This window comes from Mesocricetus auratus, unplaced genomic scaffold (assembly GCF_017639785.1).
Source record: "Mesocricetus auratus isolate SY011 unplaced genomic scaffold, BCM_Maur_2.0 Super-Scaffold_100008, whole genome shotgun sequence".
NCBI classification, from domain to species: Eukaryota; Metazoa; Chordata; class Mammalia; order Rodentia; family Cricetidae; genus Mesocricetus; species Mesocricetus auratus.
In genome coordinates this window covers 75,319,815-75,342,527 of record NW_024429192.1, presented here as the reverse complement: position 1 = coordinate 75,342,527, position 22,713 = coordinate 75,319,815, and the positions used below count along the sequence as shown (strand labels likewise).

At 47.5% G+C, this 22,713-nt stretch overlaps 2 protein-coding genes across 12 annotated transcripts in view; one reads left to right on the top strand and one right to left on the bottom strand.

Moving 5' to 3' along the window:
- The window catches only part of Spidr (scaffold protein involved in DNA repair), a 245,309-nt gene that overhangs the window by 25,988 nt on the left and 196,608 nt on the right, over nucleotides 1-22,713 (bottom strand). For 5 of the 11 annotated variants that reach the window (XM_040751212.1, XM_040751214.1, XM_040751216.1 and 2 more), the window contains 3 exons: nucleotides 21,747-21,864; nucleotides 21,420-21,473; nucleotides 15,739-16,288 (listed from right to left, as the gene is read on the bottom strand). In XM_040751212.1, the coding sequence (XP_040607146.1) occupies nucleotides 16,142-16,288; nucleotides 21,420-21,473; nucleotides 21,747-21,864 (319 nt within the window). In that variant the 3' untranslated portion in view covers nucleotides 15,739-16,141. Of the gene's footprint in view, nucleotides 1-15,738; nucleotides 16,289-16,760; nucleotides 20,150-21,419; nucleotides 21,474-21,746; nucleotides 21,865-22,713 lie in introns of those variants that run through there. The other 6 variants (XM_040751213.1, XM_040751215.1, XM_040751218.1 and 3 more) reach the window with 5 other exon arrangements.
- Nucleotides 13,791-14,822, top strand: Cebpd (CCAAT enhancer binding protein delta). The gene has a single exon (XM_005080014.4). It carries the CDS (start codon nucleotides 13,875-13,877, stop codon nucleotides 14,679-14,681), a length of 807 nt encoding a protein of 268 aa, XP_005080071.1. The 5' UTR covers nucleotides 13,791-13,874; the 3' UTR covers nucleotides 14,682-14,822.

Below are 22,713 nucleotides of genomic sequence, written 5' to 3'. Positions count from 1 at the left end.
ATCCCCTCATTCTGTGTCTTCTTTATTGTCTCTATTTCAGTTTTCAAGGCTTGGACTGCTTGGGTTGTTTCCTTCACTTGTTTGTTTTTTCTTGACTCTCTTTAGATTCTTTAAGAGATTTGTTTATTTCTTCAATTTTTTTATTTGTTTTTTCTTCTATTCCTTTAAGGGATTTCCTTGTTTCCTCTTTGAGGGTCTCTATCATCTTCATAAAATAATTTTTAAGGTCTGTCTCCTCTGCTTCGTCTATGTAGTGCTTTTCAGGTCTTGCTGGTGTGGGGTCTCTAGATTCTGGTAGAGTCATATTGGTCTTTCTATTGCTGAGTGTGCTCTTATGCTGTCTTCTTCCCATCTCCTCTTCCAGTGGGTGCAGGTGGGGTCTTTGTCTCCACTGGTCTCCTTCTTTCCTGAGACTGGGTACGATGGGAGTGGAGTCTGGAAGGACCCAAGTCTTTCCTGTGTGGGCGGGTCCTCTCGATGCCAGAAGCAGGCCTCTGGAAGATTGAGGGAGTTGGTGGTGGGCAGAGAAGAGGTCCCAGGAGGACCCAAGGTCACCTGGAGGTCTTTCCTGTGTGGGTGGGTCCTCTTGATGCCAGGAGTGGCTCCCCGGAAGATTGAGGGAATGGTTTATGGTCACCTGAAGCTGGGCATGCCCACAATTCCTCACTGACTTACCTAACACTTGCAATTTATCCTCTGGGTCTTTGATGTGATCTGTGACTTCCAAAGTGTTAGCTCCCTTTGTCAGTGTGCCAGTGTTGGGGACACGTAGCTGGAAAAACTTTTAAGTTATCTTTAGGAACTAATAAAAGAGTCATGTGAAAACTGTATTAAGATGAAAACATTGCACAATAAACATCTTAGAGGTCTGATATTTTTTCTCGTTGCTCTAATATAAAAGTGGGGTAGTGATCACCAGTGATCCAGTGTCTTGGTTGTAAAACAGCATTTTTGTGAGATTACAGCTGACCTTACCCAGCCATTACCGGTTAGCCCAGAAAGGAATGTCTGTTGAAACAGCATGGCTTCCAAGACAGTGTGTCTTGCCTTGGGCACTTTCAGGAAGGAGAGACTGTGACCTGAACATCGCCCCTATCAAATTCCTCATTCCCAAGCCCCTCACCCACTTCATAAAGGGTTCCAGCCATACGCTTCCCACCCAAGATCCTTCCATTTCCTGTGGGAAAGTGGTTACCCCTCTTTGTGTATGCTAATAAATACAATCTCATCTGCTGAGGTCAGACTGTAGTCATTTTTCTTGTCTTTTTATGCTGCCTTAGAAATCTAACACACAGAGGATTCAGTGGGACCATGGCTTGTGCCATGTGGTGACATTAAACAAGAAGGGGCTGGCATTACATGCCATTGGTCTTCATTATATCCTTAGCGAAAATGGTAACCAAGTCACACGGTTACCCCCACCTTTATGAGGTCCCCCAGCCAAGATGTCAGCTGCTCAAGGCAAACTCTATCACATGGTAAGTTGATCCCATCCCTCAATGGATTATGAGTCCCTGGGATCAAATGTATATTGTTATACCTTCTTAAAAAGATATTTTAGCCAGGCGGTGGTGGCACACCCCTTTAATCCCAGCACTGGGAAGGTATGAGTTTGAGGCTAGTCTGGTCTACAGAGCCAGTTCCAGGACAGCCTCCAAAGCTACAGAGAAACCCTGTCCCGACAAACAAAACAAAAAAGATGCTTTATTTAGGTAGGAGTCTTAGTTAAGATTTCCTTTGCTGTGAAGAGACACTACGACCATGACAACTCTTACAGAGGAAAACATTTTATTGGAGCTGTCTTAAAGTTTCAGGGGTTTAGTCCATCATCATCATGGCAGAACATGGAAGCATGCAGTCAGAGACAGTTGTGGAGGCAACAGAAGACTGAGCATTGGAGACCCGCCTCCACGGTGACACACTTGAGCATTGGAGACCCACCTTCATGGTGACACACTTGAGCACTGGTGACCTGCCTCCATGGTGACACACTTGAGCACTGGTGACCCGCCTCCACGGTGACACACTTCCTCGAACAAGGTCAAACCTACTCCAACAAGTCCACACCTCCAAACAATGCCACTCCTTATGGGCTAAGCATTCAAACAAATGAGTCTATGGGGCCATCCCTATTCAAACCGCCACAGAAGGTTAGTATGGTTATAGGAGGAGATGGTGCCTATGGCCTAGACAAGTAGGCCCAAAAATAGCAAAATAAAAAGGGAAAGGAATTTTATGGTCTCAGCTCAAGGAAACTGAGTCTGTAAGTAGCTGATAGAGTAGTTGGAATCGTAGCACAGAGTTTCTCTTAGAGTTTCAGAAGAGTAAATTCCTAAGGAGTGTTACCAGCCCAGTTCTAGGGTGAGGGAAAATTGAACTGCTTTGCTGTCCTTTTTCCCTGTCACAGAGTCGAGGGTCCAGCCTGACACAGGACAGAGATTTGCAGGACAAACAAATTCTACAGTGGAAGGACAAATCCCACCCAGAGCTTAAACAGCATGAGAAAATTTGCAAACAACATGTAATATGCTCTGCTTTTGATAGGAAGGGGCCTTACCAGCCCTATTAGTATCAGAGAGGAGAGAGAGAGAGAGAGAGAGAGAGAGAGAGAGAGAGAGAGAGAGAGAGAGAGAGAGAGAGAGAGAGGAGTTGGGATGTATTACCCTCAAACCTCTCCTGGGTTTTGGCGCCATTGTTAAATCAAGACTGGTGAAGGTAACTTGGAAATGAAAGAAAGCAGATAGGCATCTCCAGAATCAGAATTCTTCTTTTAATGAAAAGTGAAGAGTCACAGTCCCCTGTGGAGTTTGTGTGCATGTGGTGTTGGGTCTTGGGGTTTTATAGAAGGAAAAGGGGCGATTTTGGGGATAGAGGAGTCCATCTGCAGGTCACGTCCCCTGTGGTCTCAAAAGTGGTAGACACCAGCAGGTTTGGTAGGTGGGTCTTCCAGATGTCATGATGTTTTTATAGTAATAGAACAAAGAAAGTCATAAATCAAGGCAAGTTTAAAATATATTGGTGGGTGCATCAGAGATAGCCACCATTAGCATGGAGTCAGACTGTGGCCTTTGTGTTCTCCTTAAGCGCCGATTTTTCCCTATGCCCCTTGCAACCAAGGGAGGTTCAGAGTTTGATTAACTCTCTGTAACTCTAGTAACTCCTTCTCTGTCCTCCAAGGTCCCCAGACATGCATGTGATACACTGGCTGCTCTGGCATTATGACAGTGTGTGCCAGCACGTGCTTGAGTGACACCGTGGCTCCACAGAGACAGGTGTGTCTGGGATTCCTATTCAAATAAATCTCAGCCCCACTAAGGCAGCTGGCAGGAAGATGGCTAGGCTAGCCTTTCTTCAACTTTATTCCTAAATTCAGTGTCTGTGAAAACCATGGGATAGGACAAGGCACCAATAAGCTGGGGCTGGCTCTTCTGCTGCTCCTGGCCCTTTCCTATGAGAGAGGGATGGTAGATCTTGAAGATACATCAGCGGTAGTAATTCTAATGTCACCCATAAGGGACTTACATCACCAAGAATCTCATGTGAGCAGACCAGACTGAGGATAGAGAATCCAATTTTTTGGCTTCTCTGGGTTATACATTGTATACACAAATGAGAGCTGAGCGTTAAAACTATCTGTGCACAGTTTTTATATTTGCTACCACAGATGGTATAGGCACAAAGTTTGTGATCTCTAACAAAGAAAATGAACACATCTAAGTAATTATAAGGAGGGAGCGGGAGCATCCTGGCATTGTATTTTAGAACTAACGTTATCATCATCACCTTAACAGAAGCAATTGCAGCGCTCACAAAACATTCAATGTGTTCACCAAGTATTTGGTTCTAATTTTACTCTTAATCTTTAGACTCGCTTTTTTAAAAATTACGTTTGGCACACATATATGAGTGTAGGTACCAAAGGCGTCAGATTTCTGGAGCTGGAGTTACAGGTGGTTTTGAGCTGCCTCGCGTGGGTGCTGGAAACGGAAATACGATCCACTGAAGCCAACAAGTACTCTTAACGACGGTGCCACCTCTCCAGCCTGTATGTGTTTCATTCCTGAAAGCAGTTTCTCACAAGCAAGAGCTATGACATGAATAAGGTGCAGTGTTGAAGTGAGGGACATTCGTCCTCAGAAGACACGGCCTCATATGCCAGACTCAAGTTCTTCGTAGTCCACTTGAAATCAGGCAACATATTTATTTTGACTGAAAGCACAGTAGCAAACGTACCTAAATGTCAATTATTTTCCAAAAACTCTTGAAATCTGTTGTCACTTTTTTTTTGCTGTTCACAAGACTGTGTTTAACTAGTGTACCAAGATTTATGAAATTATTGGCCTTAACTTGAGCTGGCCAGAATTTCATTTTCATTTGGAACCACAATTATGACTTGAAACATATTGATGACTTGGTATTCACCTTGCTCAAAAATCACAAGATCATTTTAACATTTGGCCTCCACTTAGCCACCTTATTTTCAAAAATTAAATGATGTCACAATAGTTACATCAGCAACAGTTCCTAGAATGGGTGATTAAATACCTTAGCCCTTCTAAAATTTACAATCTTAATGATATGAATGCTCTTATGCAGACATTTCTCTATCATTATTATTGTGGTTGCATGCTGTGTGTTCACAGGTTCAGTGGCACATGTGCCACAGTGTCAGGAGATGACTCTGTGGAACTGTTTCCCGCTTTCTACATTTATGAAGGTTCTGAGGATCAAATTCAGGTACTAGGCTCGTGAGGAAATTACCTTTACCTGCTGAACTGTTTATCTCCATGCTAACGTATTTTTGATATGCCGTGCAATGATGCTGCATTTGGTAGGAACTGCACTGTCATCCAGTGATTTTACAAGTCCTTCTCTTTTAGCGGCCATTGCCTGGGCATCACTGGTAACTGCACCAGTCATATGACAATGGACATAGAAAATGGCTTTAGCATGTTGTTTTACAGCTACATATAAATCTCTTGTTTTGGTTGTGTCTTTTAACGGTACTTCAGAAGCCACTAAATGTCACTGCAGTGACATATCCATGATGGTTATTCTTGGCTGTCAACTTGACGACATCTGGAATTAACTAAAACCCAAAAATGGCTAGGCACACTTATAAGAAAAAAATTTTAATTACAACATTTGAAGTGGGAAGATTCACTTCTAACCTGGATCTTTCAGTAGGGAAAAAAACATCATTAATCCAGATCTTTAATGCAGGAAGGCCCACCTGTAACCTGGGCCATGCCTTCTGCTGGAAGAAGGAAACTCCCCTTTTGCCTGCTTCCTTTTGCCCTCTTTAGCAAATCTGTTCCTTCACCAAAGTCTGCTTCTTTAGGATTTCAGCATATAAAAGACAAGCTGAGACATCCTGCCTCACGGATTGAACCATTACTGGATTCTTAAGACATTCTGTACATAGGCAGCCATTTTTTGATTAGCTGGACCATAGAGTGAACTATTTTACAAACTTAATGAAATAAATGCATTTGATTATTCTGATTCACTAATTGTGGGAATACATTTTCAGACTTGAGCCACTTTGCAGATCTAGAAGTGCTTGGATTTAGGGACAGCCAAGTTCCCCTGAGGAAGGACCCTAATAAGACACCTAAAACTTCTGCAGTTAGCCTTTCTCCAGTCCTTCTCCAGAGAGACCTGAAGCCTTTTCAAGGGTGACTGTAGACTAGGGGAAAGGAAACATTCAGACTTTCCAGGGACTGTTGCATACTGGTTCTGAATTGATGAGGTTCCAGGAGATCCCCAGAAACATTGTGACCCTACAGTTAAAGTAGGGGTTTATGAAGGTCAGGGGATTAATGGAGTTTTGGCTGATGATTGATTAACAGTAGGTCCAGTAGGTCCAGTAGGTCCCTCAACTCATCCTGTGGTTGTTTCCTCAGTTCCAGGATGTATAACTGGGACAGATATACTTAGAAGCTGACAGAATTCTCACATTGTTTCCCTGACCTGTGGAATGAGGGCTATTATGGTTGGAAAAGCTACATGGAAATATCTAGAGCTGCCTCTACCAGGGAAAACAGTGAATCAAAAACAGTAACACATCCCTGGAGGGACTGCAGAAATTAGCACCACCATCAAGGACTTGAAAGACGCAGAGGTGGCGGTTCCCATCACATCTCCCTTAAACTCTGTTCTCTGCCCAGTTCGGAAGACAGAAGGATCATGGAGAATGACAGCTAACTGTCAAAAGCCCAATCAAGTAATGACTCCAAATGCAACTGCTGTATTTGATCTAGCAAATGCCTTTTTCTTGGTACCTGTCCATAAAGATGACCAGAAGCAATTTGCTTTCAGTTTTAAGGCCAGTAGTATATATTTACAGTTTTACTTCAATGATATATTAATGTTCTAATCCTGTGTCACAACTTAGTTAGAAGTTGTCTATTGTCTGTCTCTTCCTCAAAATTGATGCACTGTATTGATGACATTCTGCTGACTGGACCAAGCGAGCAGGAGGCAGCAGCCACTTGGTGGTAACATATGCTCATCAAAGGATGGGAAATATATCCAACCAAATTCAGGGACCCTCTACCTCAGTGAAATTCTTAGGAGTATAGTGGTGTGGAGCCTGTAGACATATTCCTTATAAGGTGGAGGATAAGTTATTGCACCTGGCCCCTCCCACCACCAAGAAAGAAACACAATGTTTAGTGGTTCATTTAGATTCTGGAGACAGCACATTCCTCACTTGGGTGTGTCACTCTATCCAATATACCAAGTGACTCAGAGAGCTGCTAGCTTTGTGTGGGGCCTGGAATAGGAGAAGACTCTTCAACAAGTCCAGGCTTCAGTGCAGGCTGCTCTGACACTTGGACTATAGAACCAGCAGACCCTATGGTACTTGAGATGCCAGTGGTAGATAGGGATGCTGCTTGGAGCCTTTGGCAGACCCTATAGGTGAATCACAGAGGAGACCTTTGGGATTTTGGAGCAAGGCTCTACCATTACCTGCACTCTCCCTTTGAGTGACAGCTCTTGACCTGCTATTGGGCCTTAGTGAAGAAACAGCCAGATGAGCAGTTGTTCAAATCCATGGGGTACAGCAAATAGACAGGATAGATAGTCAGGGATTTGAAAATAACATGATTGGAAAATTGGTGAGAAAGACATCTGTGGAAGCAGTATGAGGAAAGTTCTCTCCAAACAGGGTGAAGGATGTGGAGATATTTGTGTCCCATGTTAATGCCCATCAAAAGGTGACTTCTGCTGAGGAGTAGTTCAATAATCAAGTAAGTAAGATGACCCATTCTGTGGACAGCATTTTTTCCCCAGCCATCCCTGTCATTGGCCAATGGGCCCACAAACAAAGTGGTCATGGTGGCAGTGTTGAGGGTTATGCATGGGCTCAACAACATGGGCTTCCACCCAGCAAGGCTGACCTGGATACAGACACTGCTGAGTGCCAGATCTTCCAACGGCAGAGACCAACACAGACCCAGATACGGCACCATTCCCCGGGGTGAGCAGTCAGTGACCTGGTGGCAGGCCGACTACATTGGACGACTTCCTCTGTGCAAAGGACAGTGCTTTGTCATTACTGGAGTAGATATTAATTCTGGCTATGGGTCTTTATTTCCTCCATGCAATGCTTCTGCCAAAACCACCATCACTGAACTTATAGAATACCTTGTTCACCATCATGGTATCTACACAGTATTGCTTCTGACCAAGGAACTCACTCTTTTGATGTGGGAAGACCTGTTTCTAATCTGGGACACGCCCTCTGCAGAAGCCCATATAAGGACAAGGAAGAGAGAATCTCTCTCCCTCTCCCTCTCTCCTTTATTTCATTTCATTTTATTTTTGGTTTTTGGAGACAGAGTTTCCCTGTAGCTTTGGAGCCTGTCCTGGAACTTGCTCTATAGATCAGGCTAGCATCGAACTCACAAATCTACCTGCTTCTGCCTCCCAAGAGATGGGATTAAAGGTGTGCACCACCACTGCCTGGCAAAGGAGCTTTCTTTTTGACTACTTCCCCCCACCCTCATCAGTAAGTCCATTCCTGCACTGGCATTAGAGCCTACTACTTTGGGATTCTGGAGTATATGAAAACCAGCTGAGACATCCAGCCTTACAGACTGAACAGCTACTGGATTCTTGGATTCTTGGGCCTTCTAACATAGGCAGCTATTGATTAGCTGGACAACAGCTCACAAATCATTTTAATAAATTACACATACATACATACATACACACACATACATATGGGGGGGATTAATTCTATAAATCCTATACTCTAGAGAACCCTGATTAATGCATCTGCCATCAATATCTGCAATGAAAATGGCAAGCTGAGACATTTATAGCATTAAAGCTGTCATCTATGATCAATGCATAAAAGTTAAAGCTTGCGGCTCTACATTTTGGGGGAGGGTGAACAGTTGGATGAACAATGGAGAACACAAAAGTCACACTTTCTGAACTTTCAGGAGGTTTTCCAATGTCAAGCTGACAAGAATACAGCAACTGTTCAGTGTCCAGGCTGGAAGCCTCGGCTGGTCTTCAGTATACACCAGAATCCCAAAATTGTAGGTTGCTGAAGACAACATTCCCCCCCCCCCAGCCCATTGAACACGGAGATGTTGAGCTGGTATCTACAGCAAGGGGCAGGGCCTGTTCTCCTGTTCTCATACCTTGGGGCTGGTTCACTGGACCTACACCACCAGGGCCAGCTCGACTGTGGTGTCCATGCAGCCGGTGAGGGGTAGGGCTAGTTCTCATGTCCTGGTGGCCAGCTCTCCAGCCTGCCCCAGGTGGCAAAGGGCAAGAGGGGGAGGACATCTTTCTTCACCCACACCATCACCCGGTAGTTGGGGGAATGGGACCAGATTACCCTCCCCCCTGCCAGCAGGGGCAGCTCAATTATGCTGAGTGGCTCTCCCGAGTGCCTGTGAGGGGTCTAGGCAGCTCTCCTGTTCTCTTGATCCCGGGGCCAACTTTCTCCTCTGCAGTGGGTAAGGAGGGGTGAGGGGGTCCATCCCTTCCTGGGCCACACCCCCATATGACAGGTAGTAGTGGGGCAAGTGTTAATCCTAGTGGCGACCATTGCCACAGTTTAAATGTGAAGCAAGCTTGAATTAAATATTGGTCAGATCGGCGGGCTCTGGCCAGGTCCATACCCAGCTTCCTGGGAAATGGTCCAGAATCAAGTACGGCAAGGGCTTAAGAAGGAAAACCCATAATTCATCACTTTCCCATCAGGTCCAATCTGCAGCAAGCATACATCCTGAAGTACCTCCTGCCTGTGACCCTCCCGCCCACATGTGATCAAGCACATCTGGTGTAGCTAGGTCAAACAAGCTTGTTTAGAGAGGTGAAAACATGTGAGTTGTTATCTCTCATAAACAACAGCCTCCAGCATTTCAGGATCTATCCGTCCTCGGGCAAGGGGCTTGGAGATCAGAGGCATTGTTGTTTCATGGATCTCTAAGTAATAAAAACTTACACTGTAACTTGGGCTCTCATACAAGTTCTCTCATGCTTATATTGTGTGAGCTGGCTCAACCTCCATCCCCCATCGATAGATCCAGCTCTACCATGCTGTCCAGGCAAGATACAGGGCCACTCTCGGTGCAGCCCTCTCGAGTGCTCTTTTGTGGTAGCAGGAGCCGTGGACATCAGCTGTGGCAGGGTCATGTACCCAGGCGTGACACTTGGCAGCAGCCCAGGTCAGGACATCATCATGGCCCCAGGTGGCAAGCAGGCCACCCAAAGCCCCTCCTCACTGCCTTCACCTACTCAGATCTGCCTCTCTCCGCAGGACAGGAACCTTTCTGCCCGCCCCTTCCATTATGGTGCCCCAGGCAGGCTTGTGGATCTTCTCCTGCTCGGTCCTTATGGTATCAAGCAGGTTCCTGTTCTCCACCCCCACCTCGTTTTCCTGAATTTCTTCGGGGATTTCATTTCCTCTTTAAGGACCTCTGTCTTCATCATACAGGCTGTTTTAAGGGTGTTTCTGTGAGCTTCAGCTACGTTGGAACACTCAGGGCCTGCTGCCATAGGGTTACTGGGCTCTACTGGAAACCTATTGTCCTGGCTGTTATCAATTTTATTTTTATGCTGGCATCTAGGCATCTAGGATTGGGAAGTTGATAGGACTAGGTGATGGTTTTGTCTTTGTTGGGTGTTTTGTTCCTTGGTTTGTTTCCTCAAATTTTGAGTGTGCTGCTTGGTTTTCTGTGGACCTGATAGGTGTGGCTTCTGGTGGTTCAAGGTACAATGTGTTTCTGGTTATTGGGAGCTGACACTTAGGAATTCGAATAGGCTAGGGGCCTGAGTGGTTCATAGGCAGAGGAAAGCAGAGTGATTCACCAGGATCTGTTTACTTGATCTCTTTGGGATGGGAGTAGAGAGTGAAGAGAGCTTACCCCAGAAGGTCTGCCATAGATCCAGGATGAGACTGGGGGTTTGATTCGGAGGAATAGAAGGGGAGGGGAAGATCTACAGTCTACCTGCTTCCCTGGCAGGGCAGGGAGTTAGGAGCTGGGGTAAAGCAATGGGGGGTGGGGGAAGGGAGGTTAGGAGGAGGAGGAGGAGGTCTGTGGGATACACAGGCAGAGAGGGAGGCTACAGCAGGTGCCCTGTAGCAGAGCTAGCGATGACACTGGGGGCTAGGGTTTGGAGGAGAGGAGGGAGTACTGATGGTGGTTTTCAGTTAGCTTGCCTGTTTCCCTGGCCTGCTCAGCTGGTGTGTTCCCAGGGAATTCCTGCTGGCAAGGGGCTTGGAAGCTGGGATAATGAGATGAGGAGGGGGAAGACTGGAGGAGATCTTTGTGATCCATTGGGAATGGAGTCAGTGCAAAGGGAGACCGCAGCAGGTGTTCTGCTACAGAGTTAGGGATGAGACTGGGGACTGGATTTGAAGGAGCAGGGGGGGTGAAGGTCTGCAGTCAGTCTACCAGCTTCCCTGGAAGGAATCTGACCAAGGCAACTCATAAAAGAAACAGTTTTAATTGGACATATGGTTTTGCAGGGCTAAAGTCCATGACGACTGAGCATGGGCATCAAGAGCAGCTAAGAGCTTGCATCTTAAACTGAGAGAGAGAGAATGCTGACCACAGCCGGAGTCTTTTGAAACCTCAAAGCTGCCCCCATGACCTCCTCCAACAAGGCCACACCTCCTAATCCCTCCCAAACAGTTCCACTGACTGGGAACCAAGTACTCAAACATGTGAACCGTTTTCATTCAAACAACCATATATCACAACTTTCTTTCCTTTACTTATGGCCTCAATATGCAGCTCAAGCTGGGTTCAAACTCACAACCCTCTGCCTTCAATTCCTGAATGCTGAGATTACAGGTGTGCACCACATCTGTCCTTTAGGTTTAAACGAAGCCCACACTTCAGTAATTGTGAAGGATGAGCAATCCTAGTTCCATTGGTTTTATTTTTGTGGAACCTGTCTTCCCTTTTCAAAACTTAATGATTCATCTTGAACTAGTTTTTGGAAATAATAATCTATGTAAACCTGACAATTGTGACACAACACAATTAATTAAATAATTAAAATTAGCTCTAGGGCAAATGGTTTATAGAAAAGCATCTAATTGGGGCTGGCAAGATGGTTCCAGTGGGTAAAGGCACTTGCCCCCAGGTCGGCCAACTGAAGTTCTATTTCTGGAACCTACCCGGTGGAAGGAGACAACTAACCCTTGAAAGTTGTCCTCTGACTTCCAAATGCATGCTACAATGTGTCACCCCCCTCCTCTCTCTCCCCGAAACACAATACAATAAATAGAATATTTTTAAATGTATCATATGATATTGGAAATACAATTTGAGATCACTGAGGTCAACTAGGCTTTACTTTTCTTCAAACTTGATTTTGTTTTTAATTGTATCTAGGACTATTCAGAAATTCTTCACATTTGAGTGTCCCATCCACAGAACTGTTCTTGTGGGGAATGAAATGCACAGACAGGCTCCCAGGGAGTTCAGTTGGTCACTGCGGGTGACCAAACTGACCTGCCAACTCTGACCATGCTCCATGGCCCTAGAACACTCTCACCATTGCTAGTCTCCTGAACTTTTAAACACCAAGGTTTTCAGAATGTCTATGTTCCATGTGTGAATGTTGCAGGGAACAAAGGTTAGGAATCAGGGATTCTAGCTAGAAGTTGTTTTTGACAGGTGTGCTGAGAACAGCTTGAATGAGCAACAGAATGGTGGGTTTCTCACAGCGGGAAAGCCTTGGAAGTGTTTGCATTCACCCTGAGCACATCACGTGTGGTGCTAGAAAGGCCCTTGAGGGTGAGGGGACAGTCATGAAAGGGTTACAGCTGGCACAAGAACTTAGATTGTCATTTTTAAAGGGTCTCAAATAGCTCTCAAATGTCACAATACGTTCACGTTTTGTTGTTCTGTCATGTCTCCTTTCTTTCTAGAAAACGGGGGAGAGGGGTTTTCGGGTCCAGATGCTATGCACTGACCAGCAGCTTTCTGAAGAAAAACTTCACACAGCTTTCAGGGGCAGCCCAAAGGTACCAATGGCTTCCTAACCTAAGACATTCTAATTGACCCCATTGTCGTGTAAACACAATTTCGTTTTCATGAATGTAGTGGGTGGACCCAAGTACCAGAAACAGCAGGTTGTCTCATTGAAAACAGCCTTGGAATGAGGCCTCTCAGAGAGGCAGAGTCCTCCCTAAGTGATTAGAGAGGGCCTTACTCATGCTTGCATGGCTATGGCTTCCAGGACCAAGAACCAAGAAGTTTGTTCTAGTTCTTTCCTCTGCATGCGCGGGAGCTCACATGCACATTAGTTATAACATCGACATCACGTGTCATTTTAAAATTTCAGGTGTGTTTACCCTTTTCCAGAAAATCCATTAAATATTCCACAGACCATCATTAGGGTTTTCCTGGGCAGTTGATGGTAGGAGTTGGGCTGTTGTATTCGAACCAGCTGATGTTGGCCAAAACACCCGGTGGATGGGAAAGATAAGTTAAGAAGGACACACGTGAATTTGGACAGAAGTTTTTCTTGACTTAGCGCTTGTTTGAGACTGGGACTTGACTCTGGGGCTCAGTACCCCTCCAGCCTCAGCTCTGAGGAGCTGGGCTGCATTGTCTCTTCATCTTTTCATGAAATTTAAAAGCAGTTTTAAGAGCTGGCAACTTCACACCTCTTTATAACTATTGGTGTCTATCTTATCTTTCAGCAAAGCCACAGTTACTTTTGGGAACAATGAGCAAGGGAAAGAAACAGCGAGATCCTAGACTACCACCAGGCGGCAGAGGAAGAAAAGCAGCCCCAAGCTCGCTGTCAGGTGCGGAGAAACGCACGGTGGTATTTAGGGTGGCCGTCACTCTCCCGTGGCTCTGAGGTCAGCGGGGAGGTCCCGTCGATCCGTACGCCCATCAGGCTGTGTGGTTGAGCCTCTGCACCCCCGAGAAGCGTGGTTCGAATTTCCGGAGACGCCCGATGGCTGCCCTGGCTCGGGACGGGCGGAGGACCCCGACTGCTGGCCCGGACTTCCCGACCCCGGGTTCACCCCTGGTCCCGCGGCCGAGGCGCCCAGGCTAAACCCTGTGGACTCGGGCCGCCGTCTGCGGTGGCTTTGGGCGGCACGCTTCGCGCGCGTCGGGGCCAAATCCTCATCTTCGTTTCGCTCCAGGCTCAGAGGACTAAGTAGGCTCCAAAGCGCACAAACAGGAAGGAGGGAGGGCCGGGAGAGCGGGCAGAGGGCGGGTCGTTCCCAGCAGCGCGGGCGGTCCCTCCCCGCTCGGGTCCCCGACCCTCGGGGCCGGGGCGGGGCGTGCGCGTCAGCTGGGGCTAGAAAAGGCGGCGGCCGGGTCCGGCGAGGTGACAGCCCAATTCGGACGCCTTACTGGGCCGACGCCGCCATGAGCGCCGCGCTTTTCAGCCTGGACAGCCCCGCGCGCGGCGCACTCTGGCCCACGGAGCCCGCGGCCTTCTACGAGCCAGGCAGAGCGGGCAAGCCGGGCCGCGGGCCCGAGCCGGGGGACCTGGGAGAGCAAGGCTCCACCGCCCCTGCCATGTACGACGACGAGAGCGCCATCGACTTCAGCGCCTACATTGACTCCATGGCCGCCGTGCCCACCCTGGAATTGTGCCACGACGAGCTCTTCGCCGACCTCTTCAACAGCAACCACAAAGCGGCCGGCACGGGCGGCCTGGAGATGCTGCCCGGTGGCCCCACGCGACCCCCAGGCTCCAGTTCAGTCGTCCGGGGCCCGCTCAAGCGCGAACCCGACTGGGGCGACAGCGACGCGCCGGGCTCCCTGCTGCCCGCGCAAGTGGCCGTGTGCGCGCAGACCGTGGTGAGCCTGGCGGCCGCGGCGCAGCCCACACCGCCCACGTCGCCCGAGCCCCCTCGAGGAAGCCCAGGGCCGAGTCTCGCGCCCGGCCCCGTCCGAGAGAAGGGCGCGGGCAAGAGGGGTCCGGACCGCGGCAGCCCCGAGTACCGGCAGCGGCGCGAGCGCAACAACATCGCGGTGCGCAAGAGCCGCGACAAGGCCAAGCGGCGCAACCAGGAGATGCAGCAGAAGCTCGTGGAGCTGTCGGCCGAGAACGAGAAGCTGCACCAGCGCGTGGAGCAGCTCACGCGGGACCTGGCCGGTCTCCGGCAGTTCTTCAAACAGCTGCCCAGCCCGCCTTTCCTGCCGCCCACCGGCGCCGACTGCCGGTAACGCGCGGCGTGGGCCTCAGAGACTCCAAACGACCGATACCTCAAACCCCGACGGCCGGCCCGGAGCAGACGCCGCCAGAGCCGCTGCAGTTTCTTCGGGATGTGCGAGCGACCGACCGGAAGCTGCAGCTTGGACACTGGACTGCGAGAGAAGCTATGAGTCCCCCCACCCTTAAATTATTTTTATAATGGTAGCGTTTTCTACGTCTTATTACCATTGCAGCTAAGGTACATTTGTAAAAAGAAGACTTTCTGACAGACTTGTAGATAAGTGGAAGAGACTGCGCATGCTTTTTATATCAATTTTTACAATATTTGTAAGAATAAAGAAGCATTTTAATCGCTGCAGCTTCCTATATTCAGTCTCTCCCGCACACCGTGTGCTGGGATCTCAACAGGGAAAAGCAGGCATCTGGGAGCCACGGCACCAGGTGTGCCCACACGGGGTAAGGAGATGGATGAGCTGGCCTCATGCTCAGTACAGGAACATGGGAAAGCATGGCTACTCCGTGTTAGGGGGAAGGAGTGAAGCGATCCCAGCGCGTGCAGACCTGGGTTGGGGCTGGCAGAGAACAGCTGACGGGTGAGAGGGTGGGAGAGCCTGAGGGTCAGAAACCCGGTTTGTCGCACTTGTGTGGCTTTGCTTTCACTTTCCTCGATGCTAGGGACATCGTGCAGATTTCAAAGTGTGCACCAGGGCAAATTCACGTTGTAGTACATAAAAAGGACAGTCCCCAACGCCATTAATTGTAATGTTTGAGGGCTTAAAATACTTGTGTGTCTTTCTTCTAAGGAAGCTGTGAGTTAGGATCACGGCCTGATGTTACTATGCCGTTGTACAGAAGAAAGCAATGCTCAGGGTCCAAATATGTAGCTTCTGGTAAGTTAAATCCTGCCCAAAGCACAGGCTCACTGTGTGTGACAGGTGTGTGGTGGAACGAGCTACAGAACCCTGTTTAACACAGCTCTCAACATAGCAGTACATCGACACTGTATGGATGACAGTGATGACAGTGTCATCTCTGGCAGTCCCCAGAGTACTAAAACCACAAAGAGCATGCATTGAACATTTATTTATTATGGCAGGGCAGCAATATCTCAATATGAGACACTGGTTGAAGCTTTACGGAATAGTCTTCAGAGAACATTAATACCACAAAGAAAAAAAATGTGTAACTATTGGTAAAGTCTTAAATACTTCAAAGTTACAGCAAAAAGTATTTCCTTAGTAATGCAACATGAAGACCACTCAAGCTTTAGAAACATGTCCTTAAAACTTACATTAAGGTTATTTTAAAAGTGTAATAAAGGTATTTTGATTTTTAATTTACAAAATCATCTTATTAACCTATTTGCCAGAAAAAAAAGAAACCCATTAAATTCAAAACCATAAAAATACTCTGTGGAGTTAATACAGTTCCCCAAATCAAGCCCCCTCCCTCTGTGCAAAGTTCCCGGATGTCAGGAAGCGAGTTGGTCGGCTCCTCCTGCGCCCAGAAACTCAATCTCCTCCAGGGTGACGCAGCTGCTCTGCTGTGGGGTGATGGACTGCACAAAGCAGAGCAAAGGCCCCATCTCCTTCCCAAGGACAGTCTTCACTGGAGACCTCTGCAGTGGTACAAGCATGCCAGTCAGAGCACAGTCCTAGACTCCTGCATTCTGTCCCCAACAATGCTGCAGCCAGGGCAAAGGCCCTTCTGTAAGCTGCAACCTTCCTCCGATGGAAAAGTTTTTTGGGGTGGCTGGGTGAAGGTGTACTATAAAAGCCCCCTTCATTGGAGCAAACAGACGAACTACTTTATGTACTCTCATAGTTGAGCCTTCTGTTCTGTCTGCCAGGATAAAGTGGCCTAGGACAGGATTTGGAGACAATGTGCAGAGGAAATGCTGGCCTTTCCAAGGGGGCTGAGCTTTTGGCTTGCATACCTCCCACTTCCTTTGGGGACACTTCCCCAATCTAGCAACACTTCTGGTCAAAGGATTTCCTGGTACTTGCCCCAAACTTCCCTCTTCAACTGGATTCTATTTCTTCTTGAGTTTCACAGGGTTAACATTTCTCTCTGTGCAGAGGTAATGTGACTTGAGTTTTTATTCACAAAGTTAATCTTGGGAAAATTTCATCTCTAGACAGAAACAGGGTTCCTGTCCCTGGTGTAGTTGTACCCTGTCTGGGCTTTTACAAATTCAACTTCAGAGCATTTTCAGTGGGGGCGGGGCTAAAAAATAACCCTGAGGACGAGACTGATACCGCTGAAGGTGACGGTAAGCACCCTGATCTGTCCTCTGCACAAGGCAGCTGCCATCCCCGCAGCATTTAGTTTTGTACATGTGAATTCAGACCACTTACGGTCGAGGTGTTTAGGGCTAAGGAGATGAACAGAAAGTGTGGCCAACATAGACTGGCTTCTGGCATTCTACATTGTGTCCTTAGTGTCACCCCAAGTCTGGACTGGCCACAGTGACTATGTTCTCATGATAGTGGAAGGGACATAGTGATGTCCTACGCTTAGTTAGAAAAGGTGGCCAGCTCAGTTACGCACTGTGAGGAAGTTGGGCCAGGAGCCCTGGCTGGGGAAGCTCCTGTGACTGCAGCCCTGCCTTGAGGGCACCAGCAGATGGAGCAGACGTGAACCATCCCAATGGAGCCCAGAACTGACTGTGTACCCGTGCTGGGTGTTTTGTTTGTAGAGGATCAGTTTGGGATGTGAACATAACACATGCTGACTCAATTTCCCAGTGGAGTTTACTTTTTACTTTGTAAAGTTTTGGATTCCTGAGTACAAAGTGAGCAAGGTCTACAGCCCGATGGGAACGTGAGAACTACTGAACAAGAGGAAGAGGAGAGAGCTGGCAGGAGGCAGGTGTTTGGTTGCAAGTTCCCTGTGTGGACAGCAACAGTGAGATCTGCACTGAGTGCCAGCACCAGATCAGGTCACCAATAGTTGGCGGAAGGATAATGGAAGAGGGACAGAAAAGTGTTCCTTCCATGTCTCTTACTACTTAACCGATATTTAAGTATGAAAAAGAAGACCCAGGAATTCCCATGCTTTTCTCTGGTAAAGGTATGCATTTTTTGTTTCCTTTTGAGGCATGGTCTCATACCTGTAGCTCAAGCTGGATCTTAAATTCCTGATTCTCCTGCCTTACCTCCCAATTGCTGGAGTTTCAGGGGTAAAACTTCATGTTCAGCTTGTAAATATGGACTTTGAATTTCATAAAGGTGAGTAAAAAATAATTTCTATAGCTGGGCGGTGGTGGTGTACACCTTTAATCCCAACACTAGGGAGGCAGAGGCAGGCAGATCTCTGTGAGTTCGAGACCAGCCTGGTCTACAAGAGCTGGTTCCAGGACAGCCTCCAAAGCCACAGAGAAACCCTGTCTCGAACCTCCCTCCCCAAATAATTTTTATAAGATGTATTTTGGGGAAATTAACATGGTGGATTTAAAACATTCACATCATCAAATTCACGTACTACCGGTGAGCATGTATCTGCATATATAAAGATATGTCTATGTGCTTTTAAGTATTAATTCATTTAATTTTGTGTCTTTTTGAGAAAATGTGACAGTGCTGGGACTGAACCCAAGTTTTCCCTGCATTCTAGGCAACTACTGTTCTGCTGAGTTACAGCCAATTCCTGTGTCTATTGTTTTAAAGACATAATATATGTGCGCATTTTCTGTCAGTTGAGGGAACAGGTTTCAACCCCACATCACCCTAATGTCACTAGTGAGAAACAGCAAAAAGAGGAGTAGTTAATCCTATTGCTTTCACATTGACAGTGGGACCACAGTAAACACAAACAATTTAACATTCATGGACCTTAACCGGAAAGAGTACATTGGTTCCAGGGGATGGTTTATGGAGAGCCGCGATTTGACTCTCTGGATTTTGTGACTGTCCATGCTCACCCAGAAAACCCAGAGTCTAGAGTGGGTGACTTGCAGCTGTGTCTGCACATAGGCCTGTCATCTTTTGTCAGGCTCCACTTCAGACCAGAGGCAAAGGCCCTGCTGGGCACTGAATGGAGCTGTGGGCAGTGTAGAGAGCTTGCTAAAATGTGCCCCAAGCTTGGCTTGTGCTCTTGTCCCACTGATGTGGACTCTGAAACTAGAGCACCTACAAAGATGACACCAAGAGCTATGACCTCCCTGTGTCACTTCATTTAACATCTGTGCACATGTATGTACAAGTGTGCACACACAGATGAATATGTATGCATGTATAGTGTCCAAGTACACTCCTCATACACAAGTGCATGCACTCCTATGCACATACACACGTGTGCACACACACACTTGCATGCACAACCAGTGTCCAAGTAGACTTGTACAATGCATGTACTCTTGCACGTCCACATGCAGGAACACACACACATGCAGTGTCCAAGCAAATCCATACATACAAGTGACAAGTGCATGGACTCCTGCACTTCCACACACAGGAACACATGCCCACACACCTTTCTAAGCCCTGTCAGTAGTTTTTCAGCTACCAGAGCATTCTGGTTGAGAAGTTGATTGTGTTGGAGAAACAATATACCTCAGTCAGCAGGAAATCAAAGAGGGAGGATTTCTGCCAGTGTTCCCTGGTGTCTTGATTCCTAAAGAGGCTTTGCCTTACAGAGTGCACCAGACACTGCTTTTGCAGGACATCAGTGTTCATGGTGGCCACTGAGTCAGAAAGCAGACATCAGTCTGCATGCACCACGGATCAGAATCAGATATTGACGGTTGTGGGTCTCAGGTTTGTTTATGCAGGGAGTTGGGTACATTTTGATTCTCACCTTCAAGTAGGACTTTTCATGCTTTCCCCCAGCTTTCTCCACAGGGTATGCTCTCAGAAAGTCATGCTCCACCTTCTTAAGCCCCCACCTGCGCACCTACATCCCCTGGAAACCTCTAACATCAGTTTTGGTCTTCTCCTGGTCCCTCAGCATCCATTGTTTCATCTTCCCTCCCATAAAACCAAAAGGCAGAGACCGGTTTCAGCCGGTAGACACTGCGTTCTGTGCCCTTTGAAACACTAAGTTCTTAAGTCCCATCTCACGCTTCTTATCTGTGCTAACTACCAGCTGCCAGCTGCTACTTTCTGCAGGGATAAAAGCTATCTTGGTGGGATGTCTTTGTGGTGAGTCCCTCATGGAGAAGGGCAACAGTTTGTGAGGACCATGTGTGAACAATGCAATGGGCTGGAAATTCTTAGGCCATGGTGACTGGCGATTTTTACAGAATACGAAAGTCAGCTGTGTCCTCTAACTTGGTGCCAAAGCATCATTCTATTTGGACAACAGTACGAGCAGCAGCTCAGATGAAAGTTCCAGGACCGAGTACAAGGGCATCGAAGAGCTTAAACGCTTTTTATTCCAGGGGAACAGAGGCCGGCACCTTGTGAAGTCAGGGCCGAGAACCACACTCAGACCAATAATCCTCAAAGCTAATTTATGCATCTTCTGACTTCACTCAAACCTGGTTTAAATAAAAGAGGGTTAATGGTGGCTCTGTGTTTTGGCTGTCCTTTTTGGCATGGGGCTGGAACAGGCAGGAGGGGCTAAGGAGAAACCCAATAGGAGGGTCAACACTCCACACATTCAAGCTGGAATTGGGTCATGGGGACCAGTTAAGAAAATACTCCTGTTTGGTAGCCAAAGTTGTTCTGGTCATCTTTCCATGTGGTACACTGGACAAGACTGATGCCATCCCAGGTAGCAGGGCCCCGACAGCCTTTCTGGGTTATCAATTCCATGAACTACGCACAGTGCATTTATTGTAGACAGGGTTTCATGCAGACCCAGGCTAGTTTCAAACTTGCTACGCAGCTAAGACTGATCTTGAACTTCATATCTCGACTCCACTCCCAATTTGCAGCTGTGTGCTACGATACTCAGTTACATGTAAGACTGCAGCATACACTCAGACACTGTGCATGTCAGTGGGGCATCCCACCAACTGAGCTACTTCTTCAGCTCCCAACAGTGTCCCTACACAGCTTCTACATGGTAAATGGCATTTCAAAGAAGTCCCACAATGTGGGACCAACTTTCACAATGTGCTAATTCTTTTTTTTGGAGGCATGTGCCACAATTTACTAAGTCTCGGCTATAGTAATTCTCAGACAGGCAACCCCAGAAGTTCTGAGAAATAGCAATAATATTTTCAGTTATTCAGAGTCTAGAATATCCAGCAATAAAAAGCTAAAAAGTGCCTCAGTGCCAGCAAGATGGCTCAGGAGGTAAAGGTGCCTGTCATCAGGCCTGATGACCGAGTTCAATTAATCCGTGGGAACCACATGGCAGGAGGAGACACCCGATTCCTACAGGTTTGTCTTCTAACATCTACTTGCATACTGTGGCATATACACACTGTTGTACAGACTGATACATAAGTACCCATGCACACACAAATTAATTAATAAAAAGCATGTCTTAGGTAATCCTATTTTGTGACTGGGAAGGCATGAAGGAGCTCTAGTCTCCAGGCTGTATGCCTATAACAGGAGCCACAGAGGAAGATTTCCAGTATCTAAAGGCTGATGTGAAAAGAATCCCATTTCCAAGCCAGAAAGATCTGACCCTGCCATCTACACTGTGCAACAGGACAAGATGGATGTTTCAATGTGAGTGACTTGTGTTAGGATTTGTTGTAAGTGAACAGATACAGCAACGGGGCTTCCTGAAGGGGCAACTTCACATAGCTTCAAGAGCACAGGGTACACTCAGCGCCCCCACACCATACTTACCCCATCCTTGGACACTGCGGACATCAGCAGTGAAGAAACACTGGTCTCCAACAGCTGCAGGAACAGGGAGGAAGGGCTCAGTGACATCCACTAAGTGGCAAGCACTCACCCAAGGTCCTCCTATTTATAAAGTGAGGCACTACACAGCGAAACTGTGACAGGTGACCTCCACTTCTCCTTCCCAGGAACTGAAGACGGCTCTGACCACATCCTTTCCTGGCACACAGTTTGCCACAAGGTAAACAACAGAACACACATGTGCCCTGTTCCACTGTCATCCCTGCAGTCCACAGTAGACACACATGAGCTCCAGGTCCCTTTTCCTACCTTGACCTTCACAGTACTCCTGGGTCTCGTGGGACAGTCCAGAAAGACGTGCAGCTGCTTCTTTTGAAGAGGTGACACAACCAGTTGTGAACAGTTCCCACAGGAGAAGGGCCCTCTGCTGTGTGAACGCACAGAGAGAATATAAGCAAGAAAGGAGGTATAGCAGAAGACTTCTACAGCAAAGACAGATTTCTCTAAACATAGATGTCTAGTGGCAGAATCTCTGCTGTCAGAATTAAATTGTTGGACCCAGCCAGAAGCAGCCAAGGACTGGACTGTTGTGGGGACTAGCAGCTAGAAGCTGCTGAGGGGCCTTGGGTATACAAGGGCTTTATTCATGAGGAGTATGCGGGGAAGGTGGCCTTCCAGGAAGTGAAGGTCAGGGGGTGGGTTTCTCAGCCTCCCAGCAGGGAAAGCTTGCTCAGCAGCCCTGGCATCTCCACTGGCACAGTGATCTCACATGGACCCAGGCTCCCTTGCTTCTTTGACATAATCCAGAAGTGGCTTGTGTACACACAAGGCCAGCAAGCCAGTAGGCATCAAGAAGATATACGCTCTTTGCTTCTTTTAAATATTTTATGGCTGGGCAGTGGTGGCACACACCTTTAATCCCAGCACTCAGGAGGCAGAGGCAGGTGGATCTCTGTGAGTTTGAGGCCAGCCTGTTCTACAGAGTGAGTTCTAGGACAGTCAGAAACCCTGTCTTGAAAAAATAATATATGTATATGGATGTTTTGCCTGTACATATTCTGTCCACCAAGTACACCCTGGTACCCGAAGAGGTCAGAAAAGATACAAGGTCCCCTGGAACTAGTCACAGACAGTTGAGAGCTACCATGTGGGCACTGGGAATCCAGCCTGGTCCTCTGGGGGCAGCCCATGCTCTCAACTGCTGACTGTCTTCTGAGTCCTGCTCTTGGCTTCTAGGAAACAGACAGGTGATGAGGACACTCTTTGGTCTGTCATG

Excerpts from the sequence above, each read along its gene's own strand:
- Cebpd (XM_005080014.4), top strand. The coding sequence starts at position 13,875 with ATGAGCGCCGCGCTTTTCAGCCTGGACAGCCCCGCGCGCGGCGCACTC.